Here is a 17,031-nt window from a genome sequence, read left to right as displayed (position 1 = left end):
AAGCGCCCTTTTCTGGAGGATCTTATTCCTACTTCGAAGTAGGAATAAGATCCTCCGGAAAAGGGCGCTTTTTCCGGAGGATCGGGGCCAGTGTAGACGCTCTTTTCCGGCTTTTCTAAAAGCCGGAAAAAAGCGGCGGACATTTTTATTTAAATGCCGCGGGGGATATTTAAATCCCCCGCGGATTTCCCTATTGCGATCTCTGAAATTAGCATGCCCCTTCTGGAAAAGGGGCCAGTGTAGACGAGCCCCTACAGTGAGAGAGGGCTGGAGCTGTCCTCTTACCCCCAGGGTAGCCTGCATACTGAACCGGTCATTCTCAGCTCCACCCCAGAACAATGCTTTAAATAAAGAAAAACAAAATGTATTTGAGTTAAGGTCCCGAGCAATGCTGGGTGACTTTTCTAGTACCCTATAAAATGAAAATGGACAAAATAGCTGCTCATCAATCTCCAACGTTAACTTTAAAATACTAATTAATTTTAGTTCCCATTTTATAATTAACCTAATATATTGCGTCTGATCACTGTATGGAATCTGGCCCTGGTCCAGAGAGACCAAACATCACTGTTGTCTGAAAGCACTACGCAGGCTTATGTGAAAATAATTAGTTACCTCAGTTAAGTTTCTGAACAGAGAGATGGCTGTATTTCAAAACTACAATAACAATAGACATACATGGTGACAGCCTTTGCTGGGACATGGATAGTAATCTCCTTCCTTGTCTTATCTTAGAGGTGGTTCCTCCAAAAGAGAATGAAGAGCTTTGTAGGGTGATGAAGCGTGTGCTTCCATTGCTCATGTTGTACCTGGCCTGTGGATAAATAAAGGACTTCCCTGGTGTTAGGGAAGCTTTGTGTTGCTTCAAAGGCACAAATGAACATAGAGGATCATTCCAATAGAGGGAAGTAAGATGTCATGGCCATCTTATAGACGTTGCAGGTTAAATAACCTCTTAACTGTACGAGGAGAACAGACCCAGGATTAGGAAAATGCAAATGTGGTTTATTGAACCATCATGTAGAATCACACCACATGTCTATCTAGCTTAGTATTGTGTCTCTGACAGTGTCCAGTAGGGGGTTTGGAATGGGTCCCTTAATTGAGAGATTAAAAAGACTTGGACTTTTCAGCTTAGAAAAGAGGAGACTAAGGGGGGATATGATAGAGATCTATAAAATCATGAGTGGTGTGGAAAAAGTGAATAAGGAAAAGTTATTTACTTATTCCCACAGTATAAGAACTAGGGGTCACCAAATGAAATTAATAGGCAGCAGGTTTAAAACAAACAAAAGGAAGTTTTTCTTCACGCAGCGCACAGTCAACCTGCGGAACTCCTTGCCAGAGGATGTGGTGAAGGCTAGAACTTTAACAGGGTTCAAAAAAGAGCTAGATAGATTCATGGAGGTGAGGTCCATCAATGGCTATTAGCCAGGATGGGTAGGAATGGTGTCCCTAGCCTCTGTTTCTCTGGACGTGGAAGACAGGGGAGGGATCATGTGAGGATTACCTGTTGTGATCCCTCCCTCTGGGGCATCTGGTATTGGCCATTGTCAGCAGACAGGATACTGGGCTAGATGGACCTTTGGTCTGACCCAGTATGGCCATTCTTGTGTTCAGTACCAATAACTATAGGGAAAAGGTGCATGCCCTGAATTTGATAGTTATTGGTTAATCTACTCCAAAGGATGTTTTCCCCCCTCAACTTCCAGTAATTAGAGGTTGACTAATGCTATAGCATGAAGTTTTCTATCCCTTCCCCTTTCATGTATGTCACATGTACAGAGAGCTCTTTGAAACTAGTTAATTTGTAAGAATTCAGTAAAAAGACACCAAAAGAAACCATTCCAGCATGTTTTGAGTTATGAATAAATTGAAAATAACTCTGATGCTGATGTTTCAAAAATGACATGTTGGAATTTGGCAAGCTTATAAAAGAGCTTCAGCAACCTAGATCTATTATGAATACTTTCATAAGTTGGCTTATGTGTTTCAGTTCAACGTGGAACTGCCTTTAGCAATGTGTTACAGTAATGGGATATTTCATGCTATACAGCTATACCACTTGCATTGAATTTAAATGATGCAGGGGCATTGAATTTAAATGATGAAGGGCTGTGAGTTGTGCCAGTGAAGGAGGGTGTGTGTGTGTGTGTGTGTCTGTGTGTGTGTGTTTGTTTTTAAAGGCTCTGGTTTTTTTCTGGCTTAGAGCTAATACATTCCCTTCCACTAACGTGTGCTGGGAATCAAAAGCAGCCAGAATTGAATTTGGGTCGGGATTGGAAAAGGGAAACAGTAGCCACAGTTTTGATTCCCTCACTTCCCCTACACACTCAGAAATCAAATTCTTGAAGTCCTTAGGTTTGTATCTTCATGGTCCAGGAAGGGCTTCAGTGGGGTCAGGTACATTCGGTTGTGGGCTTCATTCTGTGGATAACCAAGTGAGATTCAATCAAACTGTTATACTTTCCTTGAGATGCCCTGGACTCTGAGTCACCTTATTACCCTGTTGTCTGCATCAAGAAGATGATTTGCATGTTTATCTGGATGTCAGCTGCCTGATATTAGTAGCCTGATAGGCACACAAACACTCTCCTCTGGACAATGCTAATCCTTATTGTACTTTGTAACAATAGGTGCACCCCAATCCTTGAGTCCCCTTGAAGCATTCCCCTCCAGTGTCCAGCCTTTAGCCATTGGATAGTCTTAGAAACTATCTCCAAAAGGGCAGTGCACACACCAGCTTATTTGGGTCAGCTGACGATTTGGTCCAGTTACATAATAGGGATCCCTTTGCCAGTGGGCATTCAGGGGTTCTTAGGGTCACACAAACATCAGCCAACAAAGGAACATTGTAAATCCTGAGGGTCACAGTCAGTGATGTTGCAGGGGTTTTATTCCAGTGGCGGGGCCTTTCCACTCTTCAGACTGGACTCTGAACTATGAGTTCCTCCAGTCGTATTGATAACATTCTCCAGTTTCACCAGATGATTTTTCCTTGACTAATATTGGCAAATGGAGAATTCTGGTATTGTAATAGGTATGGATAAATGAACATCACATCGTTCATGTTATCACTACATGGGATTTCAAGCTGTTAACGTGGAAGATGGAATTTAGCTGCCTAATTTAAACTCAACCAGTACTGCAATTGTACTCAGTTAACTCTGTGACTGAGAGGGGGAAACTATTTGAATTGGTGATGGAATATTCATTGGTTTTAATTGGTGAAGACTATCTGGCAAATGGGATCCATCTAAAGAAAACTCCCCACGTTCCTTCCTTTTTTTAGAAGGAGCAGTGGCAAATATCCCCTGTGGCTTCTCTCAAGCTCTTTATCACCATAAAGAGTTCCATGTTAAGTAGATCTCTTCCAATAATTTACCTGTCCTGCTTTGTCAACACTAGCCATAGTAGAGGGTTAGCTCTCAAAATAAAAATGAGAATTTGATTCTTCAGAAACACTGAACAAGGGAAATGTCAGCAGTTGTGACCTAAGTTTCCCCTTAAGCTGCCTGGCTGTGCAACTTCCCATTAAACCCTGCACAGGCACTCGGGGCTGTAGCGAGGAGAGATCTCTTTCCCCAAGTCCTGAAGCTGATGCAACCTGTGGAAAGGGGCTGCTTCTTGCCAGCCCCAGCATGGAGTTGCTGCGGCTGGCAAGGGGGAGCCCTTCCCTGCTGACCCCAGCACAGAGCTGTTGCAGCTGGCAAAAGGGTGCCCCTACTTGCTGGCCCCAGCACAAAGCTGCCCATGTAAACTCAAACCCCAACACCCCCCCCAGCCTTGACCACCCATCTGCACTCAAAGCCCTCATTGCTGATACTGCCCCAAATCCCACACCCCCATCCCAAAACCCCCCAAACCTGGGCCCCCTTCTGCACCCCAAACTCCTCATCCCAAGCCCCACCCCAGAACCTGCACCCCCCAGCTGGAGCCCCTTGCATCTCAAGCCTCTGTCTTAGCCCTGAGTCCCTCAACCCAAGGCCCCTCCTCCCAGATCCCTCACCCTTAGCCAGAGCCCTCACACTTCTTCACCCCAGCCTTGAATCCCCTCCTATATTCAGAACCCCTAGACTCCACTCCTGCCACATTAATTTTTTTATATGCACCAATATGAAGGTGATTTGTTGCACATCATCTCTGCATTGGTACACACAAGAAAATTCATTCTGCTCAGAAGTGGAAAAAATTAGCGGGAATACTGGTTGTGGCTCCCTATTGTAACAAAGTTGAATTTGTCTTATGCTGGGTATACTAGTTGGAGAAGAATACAAAGAGCCTGCAACCTCTCTCGCACTGTTTTGTTTGTTTGTTTGTTTTTGTTTTTTTGGTTTTTTGTTTGCATGGAGCACAGCACTCCATTGAGCACTAGGTGGATTAAGCCAGCATTAATAGAATCCCTAAATGGTTTTGAGTGTATGGCCACCTTGTTCCATCAGCAGCTGGGGCTAGGGAAAACCGCAGCAACAAGTATTGATTATATCTTGGCTTTCCCAAACTGATATGCCCAGTAGGGACAGGGTGGTGTTATACAAACATTCCCATTCCACATACAAGCCTTCTAAAATCTCACTTCACAAGAGTAAGGCCATATTTGGAGGTTTTGGCCTAGCTGTTTATCCAGAGCTAGATTTGTTTCTGTTGCAGCTAATACTTCTCACAGTTTTGCTGTTGCTTGCTGTAGTATCCTTTCCTTTTTCACAAGCAGTTCCCCAAATCCTATTTTTTTAAATATATTGACAAGATGTCCTACCCTCCTGTGGAGTGAGTATGTCACTAAATGAGGTGTAAATTCCCAATCTGCCTGCCTTTTAAATGATGTACCTCAAATTACTGATGTCTCAGCAAGATCGCCTCTGTAACTTTGCCTACTAGCTTCCTAAGCAACTAATTTGACTTGGGAAAAAGGACTCCATGTTATTCTTACTGTAATATTATAAAATTACTAGCTAATAAAATTACTGTATGCATGTGTATGCTTAAATTGGGAATGAAAGACCAAATTACTCAGTTCCTCCCGTACACCAATCCCGATCAAAGTGTACTCAGTCACTGTCACGGAGTTGGAACACCTGGGCTTCCTGGTGCTTCCTGAAGATCATTTCCTCACTTAGATCCCATTTCTGGTTCAATTTCAAAACTCAAGACATGTCTGAACTACAAAATTAGGTTGATTTTATTTCTTTTGACTTTGAACATCCGATTTAACAACTGCAATTTTGCATGTCTCCGCTAGGTAGCTGTGCTCAATGGAGCATATCCTCATGGCCAGGGGTTGCTTCGACTCAAGGAGTGATGTACTGTGGGTAGCTGTTGCAAAGTTCCTGCAGCAACTTGGAATTCTGAGCTAGGGTCCCAATGCCTTTTGGGATGAAAAGATTGTTGTGGGTTGTTACGGGTGCATGTCATCAGCCTCCCATGTCTGTAGCTCAGAACCAGCCTTGTCCTGTGGTACGCTTGTCTAAGCTCCTTTATTATCACATGGCTTTGCTGTGGGTCCCTGGCATAGTCCTTATGCACCCAGCCCTGTGCACTTTTGGCATATTTTATTGATGGTTCAGAGCTCTACCTGCACAGCCTGTTCCTCCTCCTTCCAGCAGTCAGAGTCCCTGTCTCCTGAATGCTTCATGCTAGAGGCATTTGTGATCCTGGGCATGCTCAGCTGTGCTAGTGAGCTCTCCACACTACTCCAATGGGAAATGAACATTCAAAAGTTCCCAGGGCTTTCCCTGTTCACATGGCTAAAGTGTATTAGAGTTCAAAGAGCTCACCAGAACATTTACAACGGAGCACTCTGGATCATCGCTTGGAGGCTATCAACTCCAAATTGCCACACACAGTGTTAATATGCCCTTAATTCGAGGTGTGAATATCGCTCTTTTAGGTGGAGTACAGGGGTTGATTTCAAAAACCCTTTGGCTGTGTCTACACTCGCGGCTTTTTGTGTGAGTAATATGCATATGAGGCTAAGCATGGAATATCGCTGAGCTTCATTTGCATACCTAATGAGCCACCATTTTTTTCAGAAGAGGCTCTTGCGCAAGAAGGAGCGTCTACACTGCCCCTTCTTGCGCAAGAAAAACCCTCTTGCACAATGCTGTTACACCTATTACTTGAGAGGAAGAACGGCATTGAGCAAGAGGGTTTTTCTTGCGCAAGAAGGGGCAGTGTAGACGCTCCTTGCGCAAGAGCCTCTTCTGAAAAAAACGGTGGCTCATTAGGTATGCAAATGAGGCTCAGCGATATTCCACGCTTAGCCTCATTTGCATATTCGCGCAAGAAACCGCGAGTGTAGACATAGCCCTCAGGTTGACTGGAGAGAGACACTGATTACGCATTCAATCTAATGCTGAATACAGTGACCTAAGTTCATAGTACATTCAGCTCTCAGTGACTGAAGTCACTTAAATCAACAAAAATGTGACCATTGCCCTTGATATGCTAGAGGGAGCAAGTTATACAGAGAGAACATGAGTGATTGCTATTGTCAGAAAGTGACCTACCCACACACAGTTTTGGAGGAAAAACTGTCTAATCACCACCACCCGACCACTCTCTTTCTCCCCTCTTTCCCCCTCTCCTCCCCCCCATCCCTCAAAAGTCATGATAAAAAATGGGTGAATAGAAAGGGGAATATTTTATATTCTGCCTTTTATTAAATCCTTTTTAAAAAAATACATGGATTTGATGTTGCAATTACTTCCTTCTCATGTGCCGTGTTTTATGTTAACTTCATCATTTTGGAACTATAACTGTAGTAAATGTTAAATTCCCTTATTTTAAGTACCTTAAAGTTAACCTGCTCTCCCCCTACCGCCCCCCCCCCCCAAAAAAAATCTCTAGCTTGTTAGGATCAGCTCATAAATAAAAAGATTATAGAACTGAGACTGAAGCATGATTTTCATCTTTAATTTGCAGTACAAAGCAAGGTTGTTAACATGGAACAAGATAAATTATGCTTAGTTTACAAAGGAAAATTCCACTGAAAGAATAGCTCGTATGGAGATATGTTTTAGAAAAGTTCTTTAATACCATAAACTGGAGTCTGTTTTTCAGCTTAGCTGACATTCTTGCCTCGCAAGTCTCTGCTTCAGCTGAAATTGGATGTTTAAAGCTTATTGAAAACATAACCACCAGGAGCTTTCTTGGTGTAATAAAATATTGGCAGAATACCAGCAGCCACATACATATGAAGAAAGATAGGTAATCTACTATATATTTGAGAGAGTCTGTGTATTTGTTCAAGAACTCCTCTTAAATTCTAAGAGCTAGGCTCACAAAAATTGATATACATTTTCCTCTTACCATAACTTAAAGCAAGGTAAGGGTTTGGTAGTGCCAGGAAAATGGGATGTGTCTGGAATGGGATTGCTTCTCATAAAACCATACAGAAAAGAGACAATCACCAAGCCGATTAAAGGGTCTGGTCTGCCCCAGGCCTGAGCCTGCCACCTTCTGGCATCCTTTAGGGAAGGTGGAGGGGAGGGCTGAAGTGCCCCCCTTCTCTGATTCCTATGGGAACATTGCTGGCTGTTCCCCTTTGTCAGGGGATGGGAAAGTGCATAGTTTGCTGCATTCTTCATTCTGGCTGGGGAACGCAGGGGGCAGATGAACCTGGACCTGCCCCAACCAGGGGACATGCACCCCTCCTGCGGCTGTGCCTGCTGGAGCTGCAGCAGCCATGGAGAGCCATTTTTCACCTAGTCCCAAGATGCTGCAGTGAGAAAGGACTGGGTAGTCCTCTCCCCAGGACAGCCTTCATATTGAATCCCTCATTCCCACCCCCACAGCAATTATTCAAATGAAGCATGGACATTTTAATTTTATTTTCCAAAAACCAAAAATTGAGTTAAGGATTCGAGCAATGCTTGAGTAAATCTAGTGATTTAATAATAGTTGTATCATTTTGACTTGTAATATATTTTCCTACCTTTTTCAACAGTACCAATTAACCCGTTAAGCAAATGTGCAAATCTGTGTAAAATAAATGGCATAAACTTGTATCTTGGTGTCCTTGTGCTTTAAAGAAAATAGAAATTAAGTTTAAGGGATTAATTTTCCCAGTTAACATAGGTCAAGATAATTTGATAATGTACTGATTAAATGTGTGTAGAAAACAGTAGACTGTCCTCAAAATTCTCTCGCTATGTATATAAAAAAACATTTCCTTTCGGATGACATCATAATGTCACTCTGGTGTCCCACAGGCTCCACCCTCCCACGGGGTCTCTGCCCCAGACACTGTTCAGGGACAGCACAACTTGCTCCAGGGCTGCTTGCTTGTGCTGCTGCTGTTCTTAGCGCTCACAGGCTTCTGGGCCAGCTGGCTCACGAGAAGCGCCAGGCGTCGAGAGAGGCGCCCTACATCCCTGGCCACCCACAACCCCTTTCTCCACCGTGCCCCAGTCTTCAGCCCAGTGCCAAGCTGCTGTGCTGAGACCCAAACCCAGCCCCCAGACTACCTCTCTCCCACCCGCCCACCCAGCCACACATGGGGCTGCAGCAGCGAGCAGCACTTCTGAAAGGCAGGTGAGGAGGTGCCTGGCAGCACTGATCTGAGCAACCTGGGTCCCCTTTGCCTGGTGCTACAGCCCCTTGTTCTCCCTCCTCCCCCGTGTGAGTGGAGCACTAGCACTGGCTTCTGCTGCAGAGGGAGGCAGGGATGGAAAGCAGCGAGGCTCAGGGCTGCGGGGGAGAGAAAGCCCTAAGCTTCTCCACGTGGGGTTTAGGAAGAGAGGAAGCAGGAGGGAGAGAGAGCCCCGAGCCTCGCTGTGCAGGGAAGAAGCATTGCCCCTCCTGGGCTGGGGGAACAGCAGTGTGGGAGCGTGCTGGCTGGAGCCTTTTCCTGTGCTCCCTTTGGCCACATTCCACCTGATGGGAGCAGCGAGAAGCCAAGCCTGGGACTGGCATGGGGCCCGAAGACAAGTAAGTGCCCCCAACCTCCTCATGCCCAGACCCTGCATCCCAGGCCCCTCACTCAACCACCTGCCAAGACCCCCCCCCCCACGCACGCCTACACCCCTCCCCCCATCCTGCTCTTTCGCCCCTGGCCAAGCAACCTGCCCCCAGACCTCTCCTGCCCCCTCCTCCTGATCAGACACTTTCCCCCCAGACCATTCCTGCCCCCTAGCTCCCACTGAGACCTTGTACCCTCAGCCCTTCCTGCACTCCCATACCTATCCCACTCACTGGCAGCCCTGTCCCACGCACCAAACCCCTCATTTTTGGCCCCAACCCAGAGCATAGGGGGGGCCTACAAAATCCACCAACCCTGGAACCCCAGAAGAGTTAATCTGGCCTGAGGCCTTGAACCTCAGTCCTCTTCTCCCGTCCCAGTGCTGGAGCACCAGGGGAGCGAGGTGTTTCAGTTGAGGGCCACATCATTGAGGGTTTTGGAGGGGCTTTTTTTCCTTCTCATTTGTATGGTCCCCAACAGATTTTTTTCTGTGGGTCAGTGGCCCTTGACCCAAAAAAAGATTCCCCACCCCTGCAATAAATAAAGACAACGTTGAAACCTTTTTGTGTTGGATATAATATTTTACTTGATTTAAAAATGAAGGCTGGCCAACAAGCCCCCAGTTGGGGCCCCGCCTGCATCTAGCCGCAGGGTCCTGTCTCCGGTCCTGATCCTGGGGCAGGCCCAATGGTCCACTCCCAATCTTGCCACAGAAAAGGCTAGTGGCAGCCTCCGTCCTGATACGGCATGAATAAGAGGAGAGGCCACGATCTGGCTACAGCGGACGGACGGGGGTTGGCGAGCATAGTAAGCAGGGGGCGCAACCCTTTAGTATTATTACAGTGAAAGATATTTTTTAGTATTATTTTTTTTGCCTGTCAAAGAAACCTCCAAATCTTAAGTTATTTTTCTTCCTGCCAAGTATAACTAGTAAGGACAACAGCATTCAGGGTTTGTCTACAAAAGAAAAAATCTGCAGGAGACGGTGTGTCCACAGACTCTCTGCATGCACACCTCTGGCTATGTCTACACTGGCGGGTTCTTGCTCAAGAACGGCCATTCTTGTGCAAGAACCCACGGCGCATCAATACCTCCTGCCCACTCTTACGCAGGAAGATTTACAGTACGGCATTGGAGGACAGGGCTTCTTGCGCAAGAGCTACACTCTTTTCTAACCAGGGTAAGAGCTCTTGTGCAAGAGGGCAGTGTGGATGCGCAGCAGGGGTTTCTTGCGCAAGGAAGCCCTGTGGCTAAAATGGCCATCAGAGCATTCTTGCACAAGAGAGCATCCACACTGCCATGGATGCTCTTGCACAAAAGCACATGGCAGTGTGGACGTGTTCTTGCAGAAGATGTTCTTGTGCAAGAACCCGCCAGTGTAGACATAGCCTCTTAGTGCACACTGAGTGCCTGTTGTGTGCATTAGCTTAATGTTCTTTAGAAACGTACTAGGCTAAATCACACAAGAGCTCTCTTAAAGTTAAATAAGAGTGTTTACATGGGGACTTATGCTAAGTCTATACTGGCACTTTACAGTACTATAACTCTGACTCGGGTGTGAAACCCTCCCCTGAGCACAGCAAGACACAATGCTGTAAAGCACCAGTATGAACCAGGCTACCGCACTGGGATCCATGCTTCCAACACTGTTAGCTACTCCCCTTGTGGAGGTGGTTTACATAGAATGCTGGGAGAGCACTCCCCGAGTACTCATGCCATGACCACTCTTTCAGTTTTAAAGCACAGCTGTGTAAGTGTAGACAGAGCCTTAGGGTGAAGGGGCTGGTGTGCTTTTAATTCAGAATTACACTTACTGCCCATGTATTTCCCTGTGTAGACAAGGTACTATAGTGAGATGAGCCTTAGAAATACCAAAAATAGAATGCATTGATCTTTGCAATGCTCCTATGATGCATTATTTCCATCTTATTGACAGAAAAACTGAGGTAAGAAAGTTAAGCGATTTGTAAATTTAAGGGCAACGTAAAGAAATATAGATTGGAGAAATGAACTAGAAGGTGGATAGAAAGCTGGCTAGATGGTCAGGCTCAATGGGTAGTGATCAACAACTGGATGTGTAGTTGGTGGTTGGTATCAAGTGGAATGCCTCAGGGGTCAGTTCTGGGGCCAGTTTTGTTCAACATCTTTATTGATAACCTGGATGAGGGGATAGATTGCACCCTCGGGGAGTTTGGGGATGACACTAAGGGTACGTTTACACAGCAACATTATTTTGACATAACTTAGTCGACATCTACACAGCAGGTGGTTATCTTGAAATAATGTCAAAATACTGTCAAGCCGGAGGACTTCTTACTCCAACTCCTGTTACCCTCATGTACGAGGAGTAAGGGAAGTTGGAAGAAAAGTGTTCTATTTCAAAATAAGTGCTGTATAAATGGTCCCAATTTTGAAATAAGCTATGCAATTAATGTAGCTCAATTTGCATAGCTTATTTCAAGCTAATCCTTGCTGTATAGATATACCCTAAATTGAGGAGAGAGTTTGGATACATTGGCAGGTAGGGATTGGGTTCTAGAGTGACCTAGACACATTGGAGGATTGGAGAAATCTGATGAGGTTCAACAAGGATAAGGGCAGAGTCCTGCACTTGAGGTGGAAGAATCCCAAGCACTGCTACAGGCTGGGGACTGACTGGCTAAGGAGCAGTTTGGCAGAAAAGGACCTGGGGATTACAGTGGAGAAGCTGGATATGAGTCAACAGTGTGCCCTGGTAGCCAAGAAGGCTAACAGCATATAGCGGAGCATTAGTAGGAGAATTGCCAGAAGATCTAGGGAAGTGATTATTCCGTTTTATTTGGCACTGGTGAGACCACATCTGGAGTATAATATCCAATTCTGGGGTCCTTACAGAAAGGATGTGGAACACATTGGAGAGAATCCAGCAGAGGACAACAAAAATGATTAGGGGGCTGGAGAAACATGATTTATGAGGAGAGGCTGAGGGAACAGGGTTTATTTAGTCTACTGAAGACAATAGTGAGGCGGGATTTGATAGCAGACTTCAACTACCTGAAGGCGGGGTTCCAAAGAGAATGGAGGGAGGCTGTTCTCAGAGATGACAAATGACAGAATGAGGAGCAATGGTCTCAAGTTGCAGTGGGGGAAACCCTGGCTGGGATGCTTTAGTTGGGATTGGACTCGATAACCTCCTGAGGTCTCTTCCAACCCTATGATGCCATGATTGTATGACTTCAGCAGGCTTTTATGTACACTATGTTAGGCATGCACTTTAGTACCTTTTCTGAGTCAGAGCCCTAGTTGCTACTTTTTATTAAAATAATTTTCTTTTGCTTTTGTAAGTGTTGGGTCCTTATAAGGAATGTTATAATAAAGTCACATTCAAATTCTCAGGCCCGGAGAAATTAAGTGCTTCACTCTCATGAACTGGGGTTTACCACATTTGGAGGCTGTGATTCCAAAGTTTTGATGTTGTCTATTTTAATGAAAATTATGAGAGGTAAAGAAACAACCAACCATGTGCTACTAATTAGAGAACAATTTTAGAGACCAAGGAAAGTATTATTTCAAAGTTTAAACAGAGGAACTGCTGTTTAGTCTTAAACTTTGCATGATACATCCTGTTACTTTTATGTTGAGTGTCTGTACCCAAGAGAATTGATATTTTGCATGAAACATGATATTGGAACATGGCTTACTGCATTAAACCATCAGTCAGTTCACTGAAGTGCTTTTGAAGAGCAGCCACTCCACATTTTAACAGTTTGTGGCTTTCTCAGTTCTCCATGACATGAAATGTTCATAATCTCTGGCTGGTCAGTATTTGCTCCCTTAAGTGCAGAAGAAACAATCTGTACTGACAACTGGGTTGGTATTATTTATAGGAGGAACCTGATAACAAGAGTTCTATTTTCCACCTTACTTTCATGAATCAATACCTATGAAGCAGACAAAATGAATTAAAACAGTATGTGTTTTATCTTCGCAAAGAATATAGATGTAGAGTGTATGCCATGTTAGTAGAAATACTGAGCTTTTATTTACATTTAAAACAGATTATACAGGTTTTTTCTTTTCTATTTTTTTTTTCACAGCAGCCTTCCAGAAGTGAAAGTTAGCAAACGAAAATTACATCGCCCCAAAACACCAGAAAGTGGGCAATTGCTTCCCAGGAGTAAGCGGAAGAAGAACTAGCAATACAGTCACCTGACATCTAAGGCTATGCAGTCATCTGGATACTCTATGAGATTTCCATACAGTTTCTCTCTTTTTTTCCCAGGTATGTCTGGGGGCACTTGAAGACTTTAAGCACTGAAATTATGTGCATTCCTATCATTTAAACTGCCTTGAAATAACTGATATACTTGTGTTTGCTTACAATACTGGGGCCATTTCATTTTAAGAATGGACATGCAATAATGCTGCATCTTTCTATAAACATTTAACTCTTCTGCCCATATTTTTAGCATGACAAATATGTTGCATTGTGGGGAAAATGGTTTTTATCATTTAGGAAGAAATGACACCTTTGCTCAGGTAGGAGAATAGTTTACTCCGTAAGTAGCCTTCTTAAGATCGGTGTGACTATTTGTGGAGTAAGATTTCCTTAATGGAGAAAACTGGCACCTGACAAAGGACAGCGTGGTGTTGCACTGCTTCAGAGCAGAGCTTGGACCAAGTTTTGATTTAAGTCACAGTTGAAACCCAAAAATGGGGATGCAAGCTTTGCTAATTCTTTTCCTTGGGCTGCTTACTTCCATGTGATAGCTCAGTTTCTGGCTGGAGCCAAAGATTGACTCCCTATTTACTGGTGTAGGAGAGAGGATGTAGCTGTGTGATGGAGCCTGAGGGTCGTAGGGAATATATAGGCTGGCTCAGTTGTAACCAGTGTGAATAGGGGAATCGGATCTGTCCCTTAACCATTCCATAATTAGATAAACATAACCCCTGCATTTAAAATGTCTGAATTTCTTACGAATTATTGTAAATGTTCAACACACCACAAACCATACTAAAGAGTAATATAAATCCAGTGACCTTTTGTACTACCAGCGTTTTATCTTAAATATTTGTGGTAGTTGGGCTCTATTTGCATTGGTATTAACCAAAATCTTTGCCTTTTTGAAATCGTAATGAAATGATAAGGCAGGGAGATTAATATATTTGGTCACTATGAAACAATTTGATTTTGCAGGTGGTAGAAATATTTCATATTTCAAACCATTTCAGTCCCAAAGCAATATGCTGTGTGAAAATATATATTTGTAAGGTTATTCTTATTCCTTTCATTATTGTAGTTTAAGCATTAAGTTTAAATTGAAGATTCCATGGTTTTTAGAATGTATGTATTCTAGATGTGAAATAAATATTAAAATGTATATATGCTTATTTTAATAGTTTAAAGGCATATACAAAAATTAAAGGGGCTCTTTCCCCTATATAGGACTCACACAGAGAATACATACTCTCCCCGAATTTAAAAATAATCAAATTTAGTCCCCTTGGAAAGCAAAGTCTACATGGTCATGACTGTTTTGTGTGACGCACAAAATCCAGTTACTGGTTAAGATAGAGGGTTCTGTGAATTTATATTTTAAAATACAGTTTTGAAGTTTGAGGTTAACATGCTTCTACTGGGAAAATTGCTTACTGTTGGGTATTTCCATTCGGCCCAGGGTAGCAAACAGTGTATCTGTTCTAATAGGCATATCTGCAGCTAGTGTAAACTGTCATAGTAGAGATAAGAAATAAGAGCTTGGATGCGGCATTTTCTAATTAAAATAATCCCATTGAGACTAGATAACTACTAACTACAATTATTAGGTTATTGTATTGTGGTTCATGGCAATTAACAGAAGCAAGATTTAAATTCCACTCAATTATATAGAGAAAGATATAAAACATGTTACATACATAGGTCAACATCTGTTGACTTAAATGGCAGTTTACAGTAGCAAAGGATGTCCCAGGTGAGTTTGCAGTACCAGGTCCTTGCTTTTGATTGCCCTATTTTTATAGTTAGTTGGGGTTAATTAAATACTTAAAAAAACATGATTTTACTCCACTGCTAGGCATGGACAATTCCATCAATGAAAATGTAACCAGTACTAGCACATACTTGAAATTTAACCACAGAGGGCAAGTGTGAAAATATTGTTAATAAAATTTGAGTAACGAGGTCTGGGCCTTTGCATTGCTTGTTAATGTGCTACTCTAACAGGAGGCTCTGAAACTGCTGAAATGTCAGTGAGTATTATAGTTCAACTGAACTAGTAAGTACCTTTGTTAATGTTGGCACAATAGGCAACTGTTTATAGAATTGCTAACTTATGTTTAAAACTGTGCATTTGCAAAGTTAAATCCATGAGCATGTAAACCAAAAAAATATCTTTATAAAAGCCACTCTCTTGGAAGAGTTGAATCTGTTCATGGTGTATGCTCCTTATACTCTGCATTTCACTAATACACTAGGTTATTTCTGTATATACCTGCAGCCAGTGAAATGTTACACTGAAACCGTGAAATATTTAAAACATAAGATTTTGTGAAAATTAAATACATGGCAAAATTCAGGATATTCTAGGAAAATCATGTGAATGGTTGAAACTTGTGTTCCAAAGTTCCCTTCAGTACGCTGTGTTCCCTGAACATCAAAATGACTCTGTTTTTTACATACAAGATGGAAAATATAAATCATTAAATTTGAGTGATGTCATTGCAAGCAATACAGTAAGATAGACACAAAATAATTAAAAGATGAAATTTGCAGGTTAGTCTTTTATGTTTTCCAATTTGTGCTTTCATTGCTGTTGATTTTTATTGTAATTTGTGATACTGCCTGCTAATATCTCTTTGTAATAAAACTTGATACAAATGCTTGTTATGAGACTCGTTTATTTCTTCTCTCCTCATCATAAGTCTATATGGGTACTTCTTCCCTTGCTTGTTTGCCTCTGTCTCATCTCTCATCATTTAACATTTTGGTTCTACTTGTTTTTATATGTTTGTACCAATTTTGGTGACTTCCAGTAAGTTAATAATTATTGACTTTACACTGGGGAAAACACTGACAAAAATAGGCAAAGTAGCCACATGAGGCATTGAGAGGTACTTTTAAATTCTTTTGGGAAATCATGAAAAATAACAGCAAGAATCTGTACATCTGTAACAAAGTAAGCACCTTTGCCTTGGCTTAAGTTTGGTTTGGCTACCTACCCCTAGATAGCATTTTGGTTATATAACCAACCAAAACCACAGTGTTGTTTGCAGGAGCAATGTAGTCATGTTGATCTCATTTTAGAAAGACAAGGTAGGTGAGGGTCATATATTTTATTGGACCAACCGACAGCTCTTTCATCAACAGAAGTTGGTCCAAGATTTTACCTCAGCCATCTTGCCTTCCCAAAGCAGAAGTGAAATAGAGGTATCCGTTATTACTGAATTCTACTTCCAAAGAAATGTCACATTCCAGTCCTAACTGAAACTGAAGTACACGTAGATGCTGTGACTTAGGCTGTATCTAGACTACATCCCTTTTCTCGAAAAATGGCAGCCACGTTATTTTTAAATAGGGATTTTCAATAGAAAAACGACAGTTTAGATGAGTATCTTTCAAAAATAAAACCCTTTTTTGAAAGATCCTGTAAGCCTCATTTTTTGAGGCGTACAGGATCTTTCGAAAAAGTTTTATTTTTGAAAGATCCCCATCTAAACTAACGTTTTTCTATTGAAAAGCCCTGTTTTGAAAAAAAAAACCATGGCGCCATTATGCAAATGAAGCACAGGAAATTTAAATCCCAGCTTCATTTGCAATTTTGAAGTGTCTAATTTACATCCCTTTTTCGAAAAAAGGGATGTAATCTAGATACAGCCTTAGTGAACAAAATGATAAAGCTTATATTTACCAGACTCTCTAGTTATTTTTATTCTAGCGGCCAGCAATTACAGTATGATTAACTGTCAATGGTGTTGTATAACATTTACAGCAAATATTATACAACACCTTTGTATAACTAGCATTGGCTTAATGCTGCTGCCAGTAACGTCAATAGGAGTTTAATGCTGCTTTAGACAAGTGCTTTGTGCTTTTG

The 17,031-nt window shown here is 42.6% G+C and overlaps 1 protein-coding gene across 5 annotated transcripts in view; it reads left to right on the top strand.

Annotated features, from left to right (window-relative positions):
- Positions 1 to 15,813, top strand: part of RAD18 (RAD18 E3 ubiquitin protein ligase) — a 262,323-nt gene extending 246,510 nt beyond the window's left edge. For 4 of the 5 annotated variants that reach the window (XM_075938716.1, XM_025189544.2, XM_075938715.1 and 1 more), the window contains one exon: positions 13,036 to 15,813. In XM_075938716.1, coding sequence (XP_075794831.1) covers positions 13,036 to 13,135 — 100 coding nt within the window. In that variant the 3' untranslated portion in view covers positions 13,136 to 15,813. The remainder of the gene's footprint in view (positions 1 to 13,035) is intronic. The other variant, XM_075938714.1, reaches the window with a different exon arrangement.
- Positions 15,814 to 17,031: the final 1,218 nt, after the last annotated feature.

This window comes from Pelodiscus sinensis, chromosome 11, assembly GCF_049634645.1.
Source record: "Pelodiscus sinensis isolate JC-2024 chromosome 11, ASM4963464v1, whole genome shotgun sequence".
NCBI lineage: Eukaryota > Metazoa > Chordata > Testudines > Trionychidae > Pelodiscus > Pelodiscus sinensis.
Note: the sequence above shows the minus strand (reverse complement) of the source record. Positions and strands in the feature narration are given on the sequence as shown.